At 40.9% G+C, this 22,295-nt stretch overlaps 1 protein-coding gene across 1 annotated transcript; it reads right to left on the reverse strand.

The window, feature by feature from the left end:
* Positions 1-1,858: 1,858 nt before the first annotated feature.
* Positions 1,859-14,155, reverse strand: LOC134659676 (uncharacterized). Its single transcript, XM_063515361.1, has 10 exons — positions 14,066-14,155; positions 13,812-13,868; positions 12,681-12,746; positions 11,320-11,430; positions 8,120-8,176; positions 6,894-7,007; positions 6,566-6,675; positions 5,315-5,496; positions 4,116-4,299; positions 1,859-2,026 (listed from the first exon to the last, which is right to left on the reverse strand). The coding sequence occupies exons 1-10, from the start codon at positions 14,090-14,092 to the stop codon at positions 1,891-1,893; spliced, it is 1,044 nt and encodes a 347-aa protein (XP_063371431.1). The 5' UTR covers positions 14,093-14,155; the 3' UTR covers positions 1,859-1,890.
* Between the last annotated feature and the right edge of the window lie 8,140 nt (positions 14,156-22,295).

Below are 22,295 nucleotides of genomic sequence, written 5' to 3' on the forward strand. Positions count from 1 at the left end.
ACGAGTTGATGGAACCTAGAACCTGTTATAGTAGATTGTTAACCAAGGGATGAAAGGCACCCATTTCTGTCGAGGTATAGTTTGGCGCTCGAACGCAGTGAGGCCGATCGCGTACCATAGCAGTTTCCTTTACTTACCTTTAGCACTAATGTACTTAATTCGTAAATAAAATTAATAAATATTTGCACAATGAAACGAAAACGCTCGTTTTTATGACAAGTCGATTTTTTTTTCTTTTACATAATTGTCAAATGTTAAAGGAGGAGGAGGTCATATGAGTTTAAAAACATGGTTTAAAAATTCTTCAAACCCAAAAAAGTCTAGTCTGTGGTTTCATAATTATAAATTAAGTTTATATGTATAGTTTGGTCAAACCAAATTTGTCAGTAAATATAGTGTGTCAAAGGTCTGTTTGATTTCAAACATAGACAGAGAGAATCATACTATCTTTGTCTTACACTAGTACTAGCACCCAAAAGAAAAGGATGAGTATAGTTTTTTTGTTCCTATTTACTGACAAGATTTGGTTGACCCAGTATAAGAACAAAAAAACTGTAGGTGATCCTTTTTATTTGGGTGCTAGTACTAGTGTAAGACAATGATAGTACAATTCTCTCCGACTATGTTTGAAATGAGACAGTCCTTTGACAAACTATATTTAATATTGTAAGTGAATCACTCCGCGCGCAGACAGCGGTCGGAGCAGTGCTTGAGGCAGTCGGTGTCGTTGCGGCAGTGCCCGTGGCAATCACCTGACAGCACAGCATTACTTATCACATACAGCGTCACCTTTTTCTCGATCGTCTCGTAAGAACGGGTAGTAAAAATGAAACAAGGTTTTATAATTAAGTTTATATAATATTGTAAGTGAATCACTCTGCGCGCAGTCAGCGGTCGGAGCAGTGCTTGAGGCAGTCTGCGTCGTTACGGCAGTGCCCGTGGCAATCACCTGACAGCACAGCATTACTTATCACAGCACATACAGCGTCACCTTTTTCTCGTCTCGTAAGAACGGGTAGTAAAAATGAAACAAGGTTCTATAATCAAGTTATATAATATTGTAAGTGAATCACTCTGCGCGTAGACAGCGGTCGGAGCAGCGCTCGAGGCAGTCTGCGTCGTTACGGCAGTGCCCGTGGCAATCACCTGACAGCACAGCATTACTTATCACAGAACATATAGCGGATTACGGCGTCACCTTTTTATCGACTCGTAAGAACGGGTAGTAAAAATGAAACTAGGTTTTTTAATTAAGTTTATATAATATTGTAAGTGAATCACTCTGCGCGCAGTCAGCGGTCGGAGCAGTGCTTGAGGCAGTCTGCGTCGTTACGGCAGTGCCCGTGGCAATCACCTGACAGCACAGCATTACTTATCACAGCACATACAGCGCCACCTTTTTCTCGTCTCGAAAGAACGGGTAGTAAAAATGAAACTAGGTTCTATAATCAAGTTTATATAATATTGTAAGTGAATCACTCTGCGCGCAGGCAGCGGTCGGAGCAGTGCTTGAGGCAGTCTGCGTCGTTGCGGCAGTGCGCGCGGCAATCACCTGACAGCACTGCACAGCATTACTCTTCCCAGATATTGCGGATTACGGCGTCACCTTTTTCTCGTCTCGTAAGAACGGGTAGTAAAAATGAAACAAGGTTCTATAATCAAGTATATATAATATTGTAAGTGAATCACTCTGCGCGCAGGCAGCGGTCGGAGCAGCGCTTGAGGCAGTCTGCGTCGTTGCGGCAGTGCGCGCGGCAATCACCTGACAGCACAGCATTACTCTTCCCAGATATTGCGGATTACGGCGTCACCTTTTTCTCGTCTCGTAAGAACGGGTAGTAAAAATGAAACAAGGTTCTATAATCAAGTATATATAATATTGTAAGCGAATCACTCCGCGCGCAGGCAGCGGTCGGAGCAGCGCTTGAGGCAGTCTGCGTCGTTGCGGCAGTGCGCGCGGCAGCTCGCCTGGCAGCGCGTCGTCGTGCGGACGTTCGTGCGCTCTAGCTTCTCATCGAACATCACGCTGTAATAGGGATGATGACACATGTTGAATTTTATAACAAAATCTAGTAAAATAGATAGTATATAAATGAGCAATTTATCACAATATTGTAGATATTAAAAAAATATATGGAAATAATAATACAAAAATACAGCACCTGAAAGTTTCAAAATTAAAGTTTTTTATAACTTTCAAAAACGAAATACCTAAGTAAGGATACCATTCGATTCCTCACATTTTATCCAAAAAGATTGTATAGCAACTATTACATAAACGCAATATTTCACAGCCAAAAATGCAAGATGCGCTCTCAGTGACCTTTACATCACGTTCACATAGCGATTTGTTAGGGGCGTTTCGCGAGTGAAGTACGACTGTCGGACTTTGACTATCATTCATTTCTGACTTTTGTATTGCTTTAACTTTAATGCAATGGGTCCCATTTGATCCTAATAACAAACCTGATTGATTGAATACCATAAATGAAAATTTGTCATGTAGCCTAAAGTAGAAAAGTGAATACATCACTACATAGCATAAAACAAAGTCGCTTCCCGCTGTATGTCTGTCCCTAATGCTTAGATATTTAAAACTACGCAACGGATTTTGATGCGGCTTTTTTAATAGATAGAGTGATTCAAGAGAAAGGTTTATATATAATTTGATAACCAGTGCGAAGCCGGGGCTGGTCGCTAGTGAAATATATTGTGAAGTTTTGACAACTACCGTACTCAGATTACTTATTTGGTGGTAAACTATGTACAGTAGTAGGCCAAAGGTATGGCGCCATCGCTCGAAAAGATTGCACTATACCTTTGGCCTAGTGTCGAGTAGATGGCGTTACTTTTTGATATTTGACGAATTAACACATCAGTGAAAGAATAAGGATCAAAGTCAAGTGGCTCTGTCGAGCAAGCTAGATGAAGAAGAAGCATATATGGAAAGAAGGCAGTTTTACTGTCTACATAATTTACTTTGACAATCCACCTCTATTTCAAATTCTCTTTGATCACAGTATAACCAGGTAAGGCATGTAGTCGAGGAATATTGTCGAAGAGATTTACACCTTAATTATAGGGTTATTGAGCTTATAATCACCTGTCAATGAAGGTACTCTGGTGCAAGTAGAAGCGTCACAGTGTAACACGGGGGAGCGACGGCGGCCATCAAAGAGCTGTCCTCGCCAACTACGTAAGGGATGTAGTCGAGGAACATTGTCGAAGAGATTTACACCTTAATTATAGGGTTATTGAGCTTATAATCACCTGTCAATGAACGGTACGCTGGTGCAAGTAGAAGCGTCACAGAGTAACACGGGGGGAGCGACGGCGGCCATCAAAGAGCTGTCCTCGCCAACTACGTAAGGGATGTGGTCGAGGAACATTGTCGAAGAGATTTACACCTTAATTAAAGGGTTATTGAGCTTATAATCACCTGTCAATGAACGGTACGCTGGTGCAAGTAGAAGCGTCACAGTGTAACACGGGGGGAGCGACTGCGGTCATCAAAGAGCTGTCCTCGCCAACTACGTAAGGGATGTGGTCGAGGAACATTGTCGAAGAGATTTACACCTTAATTAAAGGGTTATTGAGCTTATAATCACCTGTCAATGAACGGTACGCTGGTGCAAGTAGAAGCGTCACAGTGTAACACGGGGGGAGCGACTGCGGTCATCAAAGAGCTGTCCTCGCCTACTACGTAAGGGATGTGGTCGAGGAACATTGTCGAAGAGATTTACACCTTAATTAAAGGGTTATTGAGCTTATAATCACCTGTCAATGAACGGTACGCTGGTGCAAGTAGAAGCGTCACAGTGTAACACGGGGGGAGCGACTGCGGTCATCAAAGAGCTGTCCTCGCCTACTACGTAAGGGATGTGGTTGAGGAACATTGTTGAAGAGATTTACACCTTATTTATAGGGATATTTAGCTTATAATCACCTGTCAATGAACGGTACGCTGGTGCAAGTAGAAGCGTCACAGTGTAACACGGGGGCAGCGGCGGCGGCCATCAAAGAGCTGTCCTCGCCAACTACGTAAGGGATGTGGTCGAGGAACATTGTCGAAGAGATTTACACCTTAATTATAGCGATATTGAGCTTATAATCACCTGTCAATGAACGGTACGCTGGTACAAGTAGAAGCGTCACAGTGTAACACGGGGGGAGCGACGGCAGCCATTAAAGAGCTGTCCTCGCCAACTACGTAAGGGATGTGGTCGAGGTACACGTTGTCGAAGAGGCACATGCGTTTCATATACTCCTCAGGGTGCGTCCAAATTGTGGGGGGGATGCCTGGAAAAAGGAAATAAAGTTGTAGCAAATTTGACTGCCTCTTAGCTTATTCGCATAGAGAAATATAAGTAAAGAAAGAGTGGTAACTCATACATCAGTTTTCTTACCAAAACGCGAGTTACTACGTAGTCGACATCTAGCGTCAAATAGCGGTTTTATCAGTACTGCGCTTGACACTAGATGTCACGAGTGTCGCGATTGACGAAAAGTGTATTGCTCAACAATTTACAACTAATATTACAAGCAGAAGGGGTTGAAAAGAGGTCCCATTAATCCGGTTATATTTGCTGAAAATTGTTGAGTATTACACTTTTCGTTTGTCGCGACATCTATTGTCGAGTAGCAGTACTGATAAATCCGCTACTTGACGCTAGATGTCGACTATGAAAATAATAAACGTTTTGGTAAGAAAACTGATATTCGAGTATGGAGTTAGCACTCTATGCTATCTTATTTCTCTACTAGCGAACCGCCCCGGTTTCGCATGGGTTAACAAATTATACATAAACCTTCCTCTTGAATCACTCTCCTTATTGAAAGCATTCCTCGGACAAAAACAGGTGTATTAACGGAGACTTGTATTCTATGAAACAAAGGCCGGGTTTGTTTTCTTATCCGGGGTACGTTACGGCAAGCGGCGGTTAATGACACGCAAAATTCCCATCTATTAAAAAAACGCATCAAAATCCGTTGCGTAGTTTTAAAGATCTAAGCATACATAGGGTCAGACAGACAGCGGGAAGCGACTTTGTTTTATACTATGTAGTGATACAGTCAAATACCCTCTTGTAATGAATATGCACCGACGGCGAGGTAGCGAGTGTTGCAAGCGTGCTCTTGCACCAGCAGCGAGCGGTTCCGGAACCACCCGACCAGCCAGCGCAGGTCCTCGAACTTGGTGATCTCATCGTTGATGACCTTGCGCGTGAGCCGGAGGTACTCCACGTCCGCCTCGATCACGGACTCGTCCTAGTCTTCGCCGTAACTGGAAACGGACGCTAATATTAATACGCACCGACGGCGAGGTAGCGAGTGTTGCAGGCGTGCTCTTGCACCAGCAGCGAGCGGTTCCGGAACCAGCCGACCAGCCAGCGCAGGTCCTCGAACTTGGTGATCTCATCGTTGATGACCTTGCGCGTGAGCCGGAGGTACTCCACGTCCGCCTCGATCACGGACTCGTCCTTGTCTTCGCCGTAACTGGAAACCATAGAGAAATATAGTAAGACAAGAGTGCTCACTCCATACATCAGTTCAGACTATTAATTTCAGTGTCTACATCTAGCATCGAGTAGCGGAACTATCAGTACTGCTACTTGACAATAGATGTAGCACCGACCGGAAAGTCTTATCTCAACAGCATAAGACTTTCTGCTCGGTGCTACATCTATTGTCAAGTAGCAGTACTGATAGTTCAGCTACTCGATGCTAGATGCTAATAGTCTTTTTGGTACTAAAACTGATGTATGGAGTGAGCACTTGTATTGTTTTCTCTATGCTGGAAACGGACGCTAACATTAAAATGGCTGATAGATAGAATACTCTTTATTGGCACACCTCAGTAAAAAGATACACAAGAAAAGAACAATTGATTAAATGTAGAGGCAGACAACAGGCGGTCTTATCGCTTAAGAGCGAGCTGATCTAAGATCTTCTCCTGAAAGTTATTTAAATTACAATGGGGTTGGCCGGTCGAAGTATTTAGCAGATGGCGCCATCATAGCTTGCCCTGTCAATTCTAGAATTGTGTCAAATTTTTGTTTTTTTTAATGCTCTGTATGCCAGCCCTTTAAACCAAATCTCATAGAAAAGGGGGCAAGCTATGATGGCGCCATCTATACAAACCTTTGACAGTTGCCAACCCCATTCCATAATGTCTGTTTTTAACCGAAAATTATTCACTCCATCAACTTAAGCCGAAAATTTCACCTGATACTTTAGGTAGGTACTATTCTGAAGTATGATTAAAGTATACTTCCTAATTACTAATGTGTGTCTAGGTATCGGAGCACCGGTGCACCGTAACTTGATTTATAAAACATATCGAACGTAACTATAACCTACGGCAAAACAATGATTGTGCTATTTCGTTGACAATAATCATCATTGGCCACAACATTATAGCAGATGATTGTTGCAGCGTCAGGTAAAATCAGGTGTTGCAGCGTGTGCGATGACTTAAAGAGTCCAATACCAGAGCGGCATTCTGCCACAGCAATCACAAACATGACGAGAGTCCAAGGGGAGAGTAGAAGATAAGTTGACTTACTTGCGGTACTGCATCTTAAGGATGGCCTCCGACATGTGTATACGGAAGATGACCCCGGGCCGCAGGTGAGCCTGGTACAGGTCCTTGGGCATCTCCACGAACTTCCCATCCTGTACAATTAAATACTGCTTGTTTAGGTACTAGATGGCGCTGACTTTGATTACCACAGATACAGTCAGCAGAAGTTGCTAAGCAGGGGAGGTGTTCAAAATTACCTTGTCGCGCTCTTATTCTCTTAATGAAGTCGCGTCAAGATCGTTTTGAACACCTCGCCCGCTTAGCAACGTCTGCTGCTGACTGTACCTGCTGTTACTGCATGTATACGAACCTCGGTCCTCCTCTGGTCGGGTCCTAGCCACGTGTCGTACACAGGTTTCTTCTCCTTGCGGCGGCGTCGGCTGCGGCGCGCCACCGGGACTTCGGTCGTCGCGCTGCCATTCCCCTACCACAGACACGGATTTATATAAACAATGAAGTCGGAAAGGTGCAAGCTGTTTAGGCACAGTACAAGAACAGTAGTGAATCTTCATAGAAATGTGCCGCTGCCGGCTTGAATGTGTTTAGCATAATATACGGGGGAATACGGTGGCGGCAGTGTGGGCCGTACCGCGACTGTGATCGCGCGCATTCGAGTACGCTCGCATTTGCCTGCTCTTACCGGCCTTAATTTATACCTCATTTATAAATTGATAGAACATTTCATTATATTATATAAATAGAAACCTAGTGCTACTCATAATACGCAAATAATAATTAACTAAAAATAAAAGTGACAACCCTAAGCGCCAACGCAAGAGTAGGTAAATAACTTGCCGAGCGGCCTTAGATTCACTACTGTTCTTACTTAGTGTACTGTGGTTTAGGGCTCATTTAGACGGCGCGCGAACTCGTACCTATACGATTTTAGTTACATTGAATGCGGACCATTGAGGTTACATCAATTCAACCGACTGATCAAATGACACAATGTAATGAAACTCGCATGCGAGTTCTAGCGTCGTCTAAATGAGCCCAAGATTTTGGTAGTCCTACTACTATTTAACTACTGTTTGAGGTGCTTCGATATTAATAAATATGGACTAAACAAGTAGACACGTGTTTTACATATGTTCTGATTGGCAGATATGTGCTATAACTATTACACTGTAATCTTGTTTTTGGATTAAACAAATTAAAAACCGGCCTTAAACGGTTTAAAAAAATCACGTTTGTTGTATGGGAGCCCCACTTAAATATTTATTTTACTTATTTTGTTTTGAGTATTTGTTGTTATAGCGGCAACAGAAATATATCATCTGTGTTTTCAATTGTCTAGCTATCACGGTTCATGATTTACAGCCTGGTGACATACACACAGCAGAGTCTTAGTAATAGGGTCCCATTTTTACCCCTTGGGTACGGAACCCTAAAAAACATCGAAGTTTCTTTTAACATCGCTCAAAACATACCTAAAAGAGCTGTAAGGTGCAGGATGGAGATAGGGAGGTAGGACCTATATACATAGAGTATACAATTTTGAATTTACAGTAAGTATTACGTATGTCAACCACATACCTCTTTCGGTGGAGCTCCGGTGCGGCCCTGGCGTCGCTGCACGCGTCCGCGCCGCCGCTGCATCAATATGATTGTTATTCCTCACTATTTTTATATACACACAGGCTGATTTTTTAACCCTAGCGTTAACTTTTAAGTGGTTAAACCAAGGTTAAACATCAACTTTGCAAAACAAATAACAATTTGAACATCAGTCGCGTTGCAACTTTTTCTGCAGAGTGCCGACTTGTCTACAAAATAATCCACACCATGAGTGTGGTATAAACCCTGGTGCAGGAACAAAGTTATATAGTCTTATGAGTGATACATACGGTGGTCAAGAGAGATGTATACCTAATGAAGTTTCGTAAACGTCAGCTACCGCTGCGTTGGTACTTCGTGGGCTGAGGAACAGTAGCCACTTAAACAATCAGGTAAAAGTATTTTCCTCCCGGTAGAGAATTTGTCAAGGCTACTTAACAGAAAGAAAAAAGTCACCTAACTTATTATTTACTTTATTTAGTAGCACGTCCTTACAAAGTCAGTTAAAAAGGTAGATAAGTAGCATGCGTTATCACTACATAGTTATAAAACAAAGTCGCTTCCCGCTGTCTGTCTGTATGTATGCTTAGATCTTAAAAACTGCGCAACGGATTTTGATGCGGTTTTTTTTAATAGATAGAGTGATTCAAGAGGAAGGTTTTTGTATAATTTGTTAAGAGCCCATCAACGTGCACACTAGCGCCACTACTAAATAATCGTGATTATTTAATTTAACGAAATATATTGAAAAAAGGAGGCCGCTACGTGATGTATCTTATATTAAAGTACCTTTTGAATACATCAAACTAGTTCTTATGTTGCTGGATTCGTCGATCTGTGAACTCAAAATAAAAACGGCCGTTTTAACTTTGGACGCATAGATTGATGAATCCACCAACATAAAAACTAAGTTTATGTATTCAAAAGGTACTTTAATACAAGATACAGTACGTAGCGGCCCCCTTTTTTAAATATATTTCGTTAAATTTAAATAATCACGATTATTTAGCAGTGGCGCTAGTGTGCACGTTGATGCTCTTAACCCGTGCGAAGCCGGGGCGGGTCGCTAGTAAACTTATAAATGATACAACCAACTAAATCCCCACAATTTATTGCCAAATCACTCCTCAACATCCTTAGGCTCCGTGATGGAATCCACAAACACGATAGAGTTACATTCCGCCGCGTCACACTGAAGCATTGGGGGCACTTCCACCGGCGTCACAGAATACTCGTCACCAATCACATACGGACTCCCATCTATCCATAGAGCATCAAACAGACAGTATATATGCACCTTTATAGTCATATAACTTATAAACTTGTAGATTCTTCCTCCACACTCGCCTAGATGCTCTTTAATGCTCTTATCCGTCTTATACATGAGTAACAAGTTGTGAAATTTAGTGATTTCATCCATTACAACTTTTTTTATTAAATTGGTATAGATTATATCTGATTCTATATGTCTCTCCGGGTCTTCGTACATTCGCTGTTTGATTCTTAAAATCGCATCTGACATACGCACTCTGAAGATAACTCCGGGTGACATTTGTTCCGGTAGTATAGAGGGTTTTTTGGTTGACGTGGTGAATTCTAAAACCCGATCTTTTACGGGTTCCGGGTACACGTAGTGGTGGGGTCTTTCTCGTATTTTAGGGCCTTGTTGGGTGAGGAAGCGGCGCGTTCTCTGCACAGATAAAAAAAGTATTTTGAACCAAACATGTGTAAAAAAAATTGTTTTAAAAATATTGGAACTTTCAAGGTATCTTGAACACAACAAACTTTGAATACTAAAAAAGTATAGGTATCAAATTATAGTTAAAATATTAGTTCCAATTTATGATATGAGAAGGTTTCTTGGTTCAAAATACCTTTTTTATAGGTGTGCAAATAATCTTTGTGCTATCTAACGTTGCCTAGATACTGAATGCATTTAAACAATTGTCGGACCACGCATAATGGAGGGTTCTGTAACCGGTTTATTTAGGTTAAAATAAAGTTCATTAAACGTTCGCGTTCTTATAAAAGTTCGGAGTAAAACCGAAATAAACCGGTATTAACCGCTATTTTTAAAACCGGTTCCGAGCCATGGTTCTGTTCTTTGATATGAGACGAAAAAGTAATATACCAAAAACTGTAGGTACATAAAAAAGAAGATTTGTCATTGTCTAAACGAGCAAATATTTTTCTTTAAACCGCGGGCGCTTCATATCACAACACTATAGGTAACTACTAAAATAAATGCGATCCGGTAAAATAAATGCAAGTGGTTATCGCGTATCAGAAAATAAGAACGATCAAAAACTAGAAGCAGCGAGCGAGTAACAACCTTGTTACCCCATCCTAGCGGTCATATCTGTCGTAACAGACGCGTTTTGTTAGAGAGTGAATCTTCTGTACCAGGGATGTTGCGGATGCCGATTTTTTGACATCCGCGGACGCGGATGCGGATTTTTAAAGGCTCACATCCGCGGATGCGGATGTCAAGATAGGTACATACAAAACGTCAAATATTACATTTTAGTAATTTTTATTTAAAAAAACCGGCCAAGTGCGAGTCGGACTCGCGTTCCAAGGGTTCCGTACATTAAGTTCAACTCGCGCTTGACTGCTAATTTGCAATAGGTTTTTTTGGCTAATGACTAAATTACCTAGCAGTTTAGCACTTACGCCGATGCTAAGACGTTCCTGTACCGACCTGTTCCAATGCGGATACCGGATACAGATGCGGATGTTGAAAATAATGCGGAAGTTTCGCGGTTGCGGATGCGGATGCGGATATTCGCAACATCCCTGTTCTGTACCTAGTACTATTATTCATTCTGTGTCTATGGTATCAATCACAGAACATATTAAAGAGGTTAGAACGGCTATCGCGCGCAGTTAGTATCGGAACCGGTGTCGCCGCTCGTTCCTCTCCACATTTACTAACACTCGCGCAACGGTAGTAAAAACTAGCTAGCGCCTTGTGTGCGTGGTGAATGGATACGCCTCCTTTAGACAGATTTGATGTCTGACTTCTTAATCTGAACGTTAATGTGGCGCAAAAAGGCATGTTTACTGCATTTTCGGTCAGCGCGGGCGAGTAGCATGCGAGCGTTTGCTCAAAACCCCGCGGCGACACGTACCCTGGTCGCATCGCCATCCTAACTTGTTCTGTGGTATCAATAGCGTACCTTGGCCCGTCGTTTAAGTCTGTTGTGTTCGGGCGCGTCGTCGGCCAGCTCCTCGGCTTTCCCGGCGATGTCGTACGGCGCCCACGGCTCGGACCCGCGGTCTAGCTCGCCCTGACCATAGAGAAAATAAGTTTTTGGCAAAAATTTCATTTTTGGTACACGCTTTTAACGCTGACTGTACTTTTCTTACGACAGACAACTAATACTCATCGAGACAATTCTAAAAACCCCTAACACAATTAGGTTGCGTTGTTTCATCACAGAGTTCCTATGGCCACCTCCTGTCTCCATCATCAGATCAGCTCGATGGTACCATAATATCGCATTGTCACCCGACTCACATGTGTATGCAAAATTTCAGCTCAATCGGAAACCGGGAAGTGGGACAAATTTAACTTGCAAGATTCCATTACAAGTTAGTTACATACAGGTCGACCTAATAAAAGCGTGTTTTTAACAATACATAGATTGCTCACTCCATACATCCGTTTTAGTACCAAAAAGACTATTAGCATCTAGCATCGAGTAGCGGAACTATCAGTACTGCTACTTGACAATAGATGTAGCACCGACCGGAGTCTTATGCTGTTGAGATAAGACTTTCCGGTCGGTGCTACATCTATTGTCAAGTAGCAGTACTGATAGTTCCGCTACTCGATACTAGATGTAGACACTGAAATTAATAGTCTAACTGATGTATGGAGTGAGCACTCTTGTCTTACTTATATTTCTCTATGCCCTGACACAAACACATGTCACAACTTACATAACATCATGCCATCCAGTCATAGACAAATATCATCATCATCATATCAGCCTTTTATCGCCCAGTGCTGAGCATAGGCCTCTCTTCGAGTACGCCACTTATCCCGGTCCTGAGCCAATCTCATACAGATATAGAGAAATATAGTAAGCAATATCTGGGTGACCGAGCTCATATAAAAACTCGAAAATTCAACGCGCATTTTAGGCCAAAGGTTATGGCGCCATCTCTCGAAAAGATTGCACCATACCTATGGCCTACTGTCCAGTAGATGGCGTTAATTTCAATATTTAACAAATTAACACACATCAGTGAAAGAATAAGGGTCAAAGTCAAATGGCGTTCTAACAGTTTTAATCTTTTGTCAAAAGATGGCAGTGAATGTACTGTGGTTACATAATTTACTTTGACAATCCGCCTCTATTTCAAATTCTCTTTGCTATATATGGGGCATTATCTATGAAAAGGGACCTTGTTGTCGATGGCGCTTACGCCGCACGGCGTCGCGCGGCATTGTATTTATATCGGAGCATCGTTAATAATGGCGTAAGCGCCATCGACAATAAGGTCCCTTTTCATAGATAACGTCACATATTACCTTCATGTGCGGGACTTTCTTCGGTGACATAAGATTGACGGGCTGCTCGTAGATGTCATCTTTTAACTGCAAAATTATATGTACAGTCAGCAGCAGAAGTTGCTAAGCGGGCGAGGTGTTCACAATTACCTTGACACGCTCTTATTCTATTAACAATAAAGTCGCGTCTACATCATTTTGAACACTTGGCGTGCTTAGCAACTTCTGCTGCTGTAGTAGGTACTGTAGGTACATTAATTAAAAATTAAGTATTAATTGTATAAGGTAAGGTAGTAGGGCAAAAGGGCATTTAAATGTAGGTATGTACCAGGGATGTAACGGATGTGGTTTTATCGGAACCGAAAGCGGAACCAGATGTTTTAAATTTAGTTTATCGGAACCAGAAACGGAATCGGAACCGAAAACGGAACCGGAACCAGAACCGGAGCCTGAGTCAGTACTATCAGTAGGTATACATTACACAACACAACACATACGAATAGGTACTTTAAATTCAAAAACACGGATAAACCACAACATCTAATTACTGCAGCACGTGGCAAGCGGGGCTATGAGCGAATGACTGGTATAAACCTGTTTGTTTTTGATGTACATCGCTCATGTCCCGCTGCCGCGCTAAGCATTGACATCCGATATAACTTCCGTTTCAAAAGTAACGGAACCGGAACAGAAACGGATGTGTAATACCAAACGGAAGTTCCGACTTAACGGAAACGGAGCTCCGTAACATCCCTGGTATGTACACAGAGTTGACAGATGAGGTATGACCACATAAGATACACGGTGACTTCTTGATAATCAAACCAAAACCAAATATATATATGGTGATTGGTACCAAATCAGATAATGTCAATGTGGCTAATTCGGTCATAGGGAATATTCTGTCCACTAGCATTTTTCTCAATGAACAAAATTGATAATTTCAACGACAAAGCAGCAATTGCTTTTAGTTTCAGCTATCAAAAGCAGATCCTGGATTTTTTTTCTTGCGATGGCAATCAAAGAAATATACGCTCGGAGACGGAATAGTCTCTATGACGGAATTAGCCACATTGACCTTATTGCAATAAATAAATTACGTAAGTAATCCCGATTGAGAAATGTATGCCTTGTGTGGTAATTATTACTTACGTTGTGGAAATTAAATCCGAAGCTGGGCTCAGGGTCCGCGCACGCCGCGCTCAGAAACTAAAACAAGCAATACAGTTACCTCAATACTCAATACATTTATTGCACATAATGGTTACAGAGGTGGTATATTCATATAATTATAGATCACATTATGTATTTTGGGCGCAGCAAATAAAAAAGTCTCTAAGTCTTACTATATTATCCAATCTCTTATGTTAATCTGCACTTTAAATAGGTAATAAAAAAACTCTTACCAGTAGCCCACAAAACGTTAAAAACATGTCTTCGAGCCAGCCTCGGGCAGCGAATGACTATGTTCGCAGTTAGCAAGAGTTATTCAACTTTTACTAATTGATTGTTAGTTTTAATTGATTGGGATATAAAAAATACTGCATAAGTTTTATTAACTAGTAAAGGCTTGGCCATAAGAGAACCCCACAAGAGCGTCTTACTACCCAACTATAACCATCAGAGATAAGTGTATTGGGAAACTGGGGTTATGGGGGCTAGATCAAAATCTTGTAGCTTTTTTTATTTTTAAATAATTCCTACATGAAAGTATTCACATCTTACAGGTGGCTGGCGAAAACTACACATATGATATCATTTTTATACCTTGAGAGAACAAGAAACCTCTAACAAGATGGGAGGATGAACTCAATCTCACAGCGGGCCCTAAATGGAGAAGAGTGGCCCACGACAGACCCCAATGGAAAGAGCTAGAGGAGGCCTTTGCCAAGCGGCACACTGAGCTTAGAGACATACTCTAACTCAGAACAAAAGGGCTTAATAGATAGATAGGATAGACCTTGAGACAACTGAAAAAAACCGGCCAAGTGCGAGTCGGACTCGCGCACGGAGGGTTCCGCACCATCACCAAAAAATTGAGCAAAAAAATCGTGTTTGTTGTATGGGAGTCCCCCTTAAATATTTATTTTATTTTATTTTTAGTATTTGTTGTTATAGTGGCAACAGAGATACATCATTTGTGAAAATTTCAACTGTCTAGCTATCGCGGTTCATGAGATACAGCCTGGTGACAGACGGACGGACGGACGGACAGCAAAGTCTTAGTAATAGGGTCCCGTTTTTTACCCTTTGGGTACGGAACCCAAAAAATTACCATGTTAAAATATGTGACATAACTATTTATTATTACCTTGAACATACAGCTAGCACCATTTTAGTTTGTAGTGCCTCTTAGCTTAGTCAAACAGTGCTCCAATAATGTTGGACTGATGTGTTGCTGTATGTGTCTTAGGCATACCACTGCTTAGCTGCGCTGAAAAAAATTGCTATCTTCACAAACAAATATTTTGTTTTACTAACAGCTTTTTAAATGTTAGGCTACACTTTTCTTAAATCAATGTGTTTAATTAGCATTCCCCTTAATACATTTACATGAGGTTTACTTTTTGAACTGTTTTGTACTACTACTAGGCTCTATTAAATTGTACAACGGGACTTAATCGCGTATCTAAGTTTTAAAATTTACCTCCGACGTTTCGAGGACGGCGTTGTCCCCGTGGTCTCACGTAGTGATTTAATTCTCTTTGGTTGACATCAGCATCTTCTAACCGCGCGAGTTTTTCGAACTACCCGCACTTGGTCTTGTTTATCAGCTTGAACGTTTTGCGCACGTCGGAGGTAAATCTTAAAACTTAGATACGCGATTAAGTCCCGTTGTACAATTTAATAATGTTTAAAAATCGTGAGTTTAAATCAGTACTAGGCTCTAATTTATACTTGATAATTCTCTTTTACTGCATTTTTATTAGAAAATGGCAATTATTGGAGTATTATTTACCGGATTTGATTATTCCTTTGGGCGCATAACTGTGCGTTACTGGTTGTGTACGAGCCGGGGAAGTGGGTGCCTCTGAGTAAGTCTAGAGTTTCCTCTTCTGTGTTCGTAAAAGTGCCATCTGGTCTTTTAAGAAGACCGATATAGTTGGTTGATGTCTTTGAGAGTATCTTGTGAATTCGTGCTCCTTTATGAGTTTGGGCAATGTCTTCACAAAATATTCTCCATGACCTCCTTTTTGCCTTCCTGATTAGTTTATTATATTCAGTCATCGCTCTACGATACCTTTCCCACTCATTCGGCGTGGTCGAGTAATAGGCTACATGACTAATTTTTTTTTATGGTATCAATCGATCGGGTTTGTTTTTAGGATCAAATGTCTATATGGGACCCATTGCATTAAAGTAACACAAAAGTCAGAAATTGTAGTCAAAGGCCGACAGTCGCACTTCACTCGCGAAACGCCCTATACAAGGGCGTGACGTCATCCATCACCCATCTTGTAGTATGGACAAAACAAGAAAATTGCGTTTTTGTCGGTGAAATATTGCGTTTATGTATATAGTTGCTATACAATATTTTATTGCATGAAATGTAAGGAATCGAATGGTACCCTTACTTTTATCGTTTTTGGAAGTTAAAAAATATATAAATTTTGAAACTTTCAGGTCCTGTATTTTTGTAATTTTTCAATATTTTATTTTAATATCCACATTATTGTGATAAATTGCTCGTTTGCTATCTATTTTACTAGATTTTGTTATAAAATTCAACATGTGTCATCATCCCTATTGAATATGCGACGTGTGGACCTACGGAGGTTTTCTAGCCTTTTGTTCCACCACGTCGTTGTGTTAGTCTTAGTAGTTTTAGTCTCAAAGGACAGCTTTGTTCGTAGGCCCTATGTATGCCTTCAGATATTAGGTTAACTGTTAGGTTGAGAGAGTCTGGTGATTTTACATATTTTGGTACATCCTTTAGACGGTTTTCGAGGTCAGCCCTATAGGCTTCCCATGACGTTCTATTTTGGATTTCTACGCGTTAGTGGTTCCCTATCTAGAGAATCTTTAACACTGAACAAAATATGTCTGTGGTCCGACATTGAGTTTTCACTGCTGACACGCCAGTTGGCTAGGCAGCTTGCCGCCTTTTCAGTAGCGAAGGTTATATCTAATACTTCTTGCCTAGCTCTGGTTACGAAGGTGGGCGTGTTGCCTTATTCAACAAGTGCAAATTGGTAAAGATAAATTAGGATAGTAACTCACCCCTTTTGTTGATTCCAGTACTTCCCCGGATGTTGTGGTGGGCATTGGCGTCGCAACCCACGATAAGTTCCACCTTTTGTGATGGAGCGTACTCTAGCACTTTAGTCAGTTCTTCTGTGGGATCTTGCTTCCCTCCGGGCAGGTAGGCAGGCGGAGCAGACTATTACCTTGAGTGCTCCTCTCCCTTTGAGATCTACGTAGGCAGCTACTTGATCTTCACTGCATAGTTCTGTAACAGGCAAGAAGTTAATATTTTTGTTCAATACGATGCAGGCTCTCGGTTTGGCTCCTTTTTCGTAGATCAGTACCTTTCCTGCTCTGTTCAGTCCTGCTGCCATGGACTTGGTGTTGATCCATGGTTCTTGTATGAGAGCGATGTTCAGGCCATTTTTGCCAAAAAGTTTCTCTATGACCGCTGTGGCCGCTATGGCGTGGTGGAGATTGGCCTGGAGGAACATCACCCCCCTTACCCCCGAATGCGTCTTTTTTATTTTTGTTGTTTGCCACCGCGGTTGGCACTGGTGCGCCCTTGGTGGCCTCTTCTGTCCCCTATGCCCCTTGGGCGGTTAATGCCCCTAAGTCCTCCCCGGTTGGCGAGAAACCGCTGCAAACCCGATGGTCCTGGTCTGGGACTGGGTGTCGAGGGAGCCGCCCGTTTTGGACCTGAAGGCACCTTTCGGGCAGGCTTTTGGGATAAGGTGGTGGGTGGGGTAGGGTTTGCATCCTGCGGTGGTGGGTCTTGGGAGGGTTGGGTTTCAGGCTGTTGGGTCTTTGGTTGGCCCTTTAGCCGAAACTGGACCTCTCGGAAACCTAAGTTTGCCTTTAGGCCCTTTTTCTGTAGGGTCTCCACCGATACGTCGTCTAGAGATAGGGTTACCATGACCCCACTCTTCTCGACTTTAGTGTGGAGAATCTTCCAGTACTCTGTGTGCAGCCCCTGGTTCTGTGCATAGAGTAGAGATAGCGACTGCTTTACTTTGGAGTTGTCTATCTCTGGGATAAACACCATCCCTATGTTACGCTTGGGAAGCTCATTTTCAGGGATGACCCCGAGGTTGGCTTCCGGCCATGGTTTTAGGGAAGGTGTTATTTGTTCAAGCCAGGCTTTTGATCGTTGGTCACTACAGGTGATGAGTAACCAGCCTGGCTTGTATGCGTACCCCTTGAACTTCGGTCCCTCGTCCATCTCCAGAGTCGCAATCTTTAGCAAGATGGTGTTGCAGAGGGTCTCCAATTGCGCGACACTCATCGGCTTGGAGTCCTTGATTCCGACTCGGACTTGGCTGAGGACCTCGTTGTAGGGTTGGGGTTGGGTTGGTGGGGTCACGGTCACCCTTGGGTTCTTGCAGATGTTACCCTGCGGTGACTTCTCCTCCGAGAGCGGCCGTTTGACCAATTTTGGCTCAGGTCTGGATTGTATGGACCCGAACTTGTGCCCCATTTTCTTCAGTTCCGCGAAGCTCTTTGCGGACAGTTGTAGCGCCTCCTCATGCGCAACTCCTAGTCCTCTAAGAGCTTTATAGCGGCCCTTCGCAGAGCCCGTCAATTTTGGGTTGTTTGGGCAACGAGTGTCGCTCCTTTCAGCCGTGTCGGCGCTCTCCACTCCCTCCATTGCTTGCTCTATTATTTTCAGTAGTTATTAATTTAAAATAAACGTAAGCACAAACATGGCACAAACACGGATTTAGAGTTAATAAACTGGATCGAGTACATTGACCAAAAAGTGTGTCCACATGAGAAGTCAAACTAGAGCCCTGCATCTCGTTCTAATTAGGGTGACCATAAGACATCTGTATGTGGGATATTAGGATAACATGAAATATATCAGTAGGGTGTGACATTTTCTAAATAAAGTGAAATTTTAAGTAGTCGGGTTTTTTCTTTCATTTGTAGTCGGCCTCTTTAGCACTCACTCATGGTATGTTCATAAAGGTAGGCTTCCCTTTTGTCCACTTCAGCTTTTTTTAAGTGTAAGCGTCATTGAAGATCTGTTTAGCAAATATGACGTTTTTTTTAAAGGTGGTGCCTTTTTTCTATTGACGGAAATGTGTCCTACCTATAAAGAATCGATTGCATATATATAAACAGTTTGACACACCTTTTCCGTAACAAAATATTATGTATAAATGAGAGTCTGTAATGTTTAAGGAGTTAAGCACTTTGGTTTTTAATTTTGGCAATTGAAGGGATGTTTACAAAAACAACATAACTGACTACACTGGTTGACACCTGAAACGATTAACATGTTCTTAAAAAAAAATGACAACCGCTCTAATCAGTTATGTTGTCTTTGTAAACATCCCTTCAATTAGGTATTCTATAACAAATCTTAAATTAAACATGCCGAAATAAAGACATACCTATTAAGTTAAACTTACTTTTATACTGGATCAACCAAATCTTGTCAGTAGTAAAAGGCGGCAAATTTGAAAAATCGCGGGTTAGCAACACTGTGTTCGAATAATTCCAAAATCGCGTGTCATCTGTGTGTTATCTGTGGAATGTGGATCGTGAATGACAGCCATCATCTTATTGTTTACATTCTGAATCGTTTCTATTTCAAGAGAAATTTCTGCTGTCACCATTAAATACCAAGATTATGCATGACCTCAAGCAAAGCTAAGGTGCCTGCAATGTACAATCATACTCGTTGACGGTAAACATTACTAAAATTTGAGGTTATGATAATTCCATAGATGGTAGTATTAAGGGCGGAAAATAAACACGTTTTGGTTCGATGTACATTGCTGCTATTCCTAGCGCAATTCTGCTCTTTGAGTGTTACATGATGTTACCCTACTTTAATTTGCAGTACATTGCTACTGACAAGATTTGCTTGATGCACTATACATTACCTACGTTAATAATAAGAATTCTGTGAGACCGATTCACAACGTGCCGACATCATAGTCACCCTAATGAGTTTGACAATGTTGTCTTGTATTTTTATAGTAAAATGTAATAATTGTGGCTTTCTTGTGAAACAATATTCCACAATTAGCAATTATTTCACTCCAACAACCTTTAACATAACATTTCTTCACAATTTTTAAGAAATTTCGCATTCACGTGTTTTGAAGAAATGTCATCAAGTTGGGGATACCAATTAATATTTAAAGTTACTACAAATCCTACCATACTAAAATTTAGGTTTTTTTTGCTGTGTATGCATGTATGTATGTATGGTTTAATCAGTTAATAATATTGGCATCATAATTATTTACAAATTACTTAAAATATATCAGAACTGTAATCTGAATATAGCACTAAAATTGTATAAGAAGGTAATTAAATTCAGTAGTTTAATGATATAATTTCTACCACAATGGTATCTTTTTAACATTGGCAACATGTGCGAGTGAGACACAGGGCTCGGGTTTTTCTATCTCAAGTGGACCGTTTTCTCTAGTCTGGTACGAACAACTTTCTGTCTCGGTGATAAGGTTCAAATTAGTATGGCAAAAAAAGTGACAACTCGCTCCAGTTTAAAAAATATAACTTCATGGGCACAAATAAACAAACCAAGACAAGATGACCATAGACAATACGTCACCTATCTAGTGTTGTCACCAAAGGTTGTAACTTAGCTTTATCGATTTTTTTAGCCAAGTTTACTAACTGGATACTTGGCCTTTATGTTCGTTAGTGAATGGCTTAATTTATTCCTAGTTTATGGTTTGCGAAACGTCATCACTACAAGAATTCTTCACTGTGTCAGTATGTCTCCTAGTGTCATGTCATATGAAATGTATAAATCTCTCTTCTAAAGTGAATTGTAATATATATTCAGACTCTAATATTTATTTATAAATTATTACCAAGTTCGTTTGTGTCTTGGTTACGAGCCGACGTATTCCAGTAAGTTTTTTACCATTTAATTTTAGGTTATGTCGACGCAGCTACAATTTTGTTTACGGTTCCATATAATCTGTTTTAAGTCAATATTTGAATGCTGATTTGCGCGTTATCTATCGGATAACGGCGTATTTAATCCTCCTTGGTAACAGATTTCTTGATATAGATAGTTATCTGCAGTGTTCGCAACTTTAAGTATATGTATTGATTTAGGTTTTTGTGGATGTTTCCGCGTCAAAATAACTTATTTTATACTACACTCAGTTCAGTTATGTGAAATGCTGACGACACTATTTAAATTTGTACATTATACATTCATTCAAAAGTGTGGTTTCCATTACACAATACTCAAGTACTTTTACATCTTACCATTTATTTTATCAATAATATTGATAGTAAATCGTTTGACAATTGTAGTCATCAATTTGGTCATCTTACTATTTATAGTAAATCAATAAATCATTGATAGTTAACATTTGACAATAAATGTACACAGCTCTATGTTGAAAATGAAAAATCAAGTGAAAATATTTTATTACATTCATAAATGTTACATAACAGGGTAACAGGTTGGGACTCCCTATTAAGTATATTATACCTGTATCAGGAAGCCCCGCTCCTCCGTAGCAACAAGTTGTAGATTTGAGAAATATTTAACTAACATACAGAAAGAAAACTTAAGCTAATAAATAGTACATTTTATTCTAACTTTGTGTGTGTGTGTGTGTGTGTGTGTCTGTGTGTGTCTGTGTGTGTGTGTGTGTGTGTGTGTGTGTGTGTGTGTGTGTGTGTGTGTGTGTGTGTGTGTGTGTGTGTGTGTGTGTGTGTGTGTGTGTGTGTGTGTGTGTGTTTCGGAACTTCTTATACAATAGATACTGTAAAGCATAATATCGTATTTTAAAAACTGGTAAGTACTTAAGAATTTAAGTTAATTAAATAATACCAACTTAGTATATCAGAGCCTCTGTCTCGTCATAGTTAAGTATTTTAAGCCATTCAGTTAGTGTTTTTTTACATTTGTACAGTTGCAGATTATATATATTTAATACTTTGTTTATTATATTGTACACATATTCAGATTGCGCCCCAAATTGTCTCTTAGCAAATACAGATTTTGTAGTTAATGTTATAGTCATCAATTTGATCATCTTACTATTTATTCGCTAGGTGCACGACTGGTACTGCCCTCATTTTGGCGGACTTTCTACGTTAAATCTTATGGAGTAAAATTAGTTCAAGCGGCTGCCGCTAGTACTAATGGCGGACATTCCATAAGATTACCTGTGTTTGTGACGATCAGCGCCACTTCCCCCTCCACCGACTTCGCACCTTGCCAATAGTATTTGTCAATGATATTAAAGGTTTGGCATAATAATCCACATGGTTCTCTCTCTCTCTCTCTTTAGCCCTTTTCTACCCTTCAGGTGTAGGCCTCCTTCATTCTTCGCCATTCGTCCCGGTTCTGTGCAACCTGGAGCCACATGGTTCTATGTTATAATAACTAAACAGTGGTCGCTGAGCTATTGATCTGACTGATAATTAAATGATACTGATTAATAA

Source organism: Cydia amplana, chromosome 25 (genome assembly GCF_948474715.1).
Source record: "Cydia amplana chromosome 25, ilCydAmpl1.1, whole genome shotgun sequence".
NCBI lineage: Eukaryota > Metazoa > Arthropoda > Insecta > Lepidoptera > Tortricidae > Cydia > Cydia amplana.

Coding starts and splice junctions, on each gene's coding strand:
- LOC134659676 (XM_063515361.1), bottom strand. CDS start 14,092: ATGTTTTTAACGTTTTGTGGGCTACTG. Junction 13,869..14,065: donor TAACGTTTTGTGGGCTACTG/GTAAGAGTTTTT, acceptor TGCTTGTTTTAG/TTTCTGAGCGCGGCGTGCGC. Junction 7,008..8,119: donor CCGGAGCTCCACCGAAAGAG/GTATGTGGTTGA, acceptor TGTCTGTGGTAG/GGGAATGGCAGCGCGACGAC.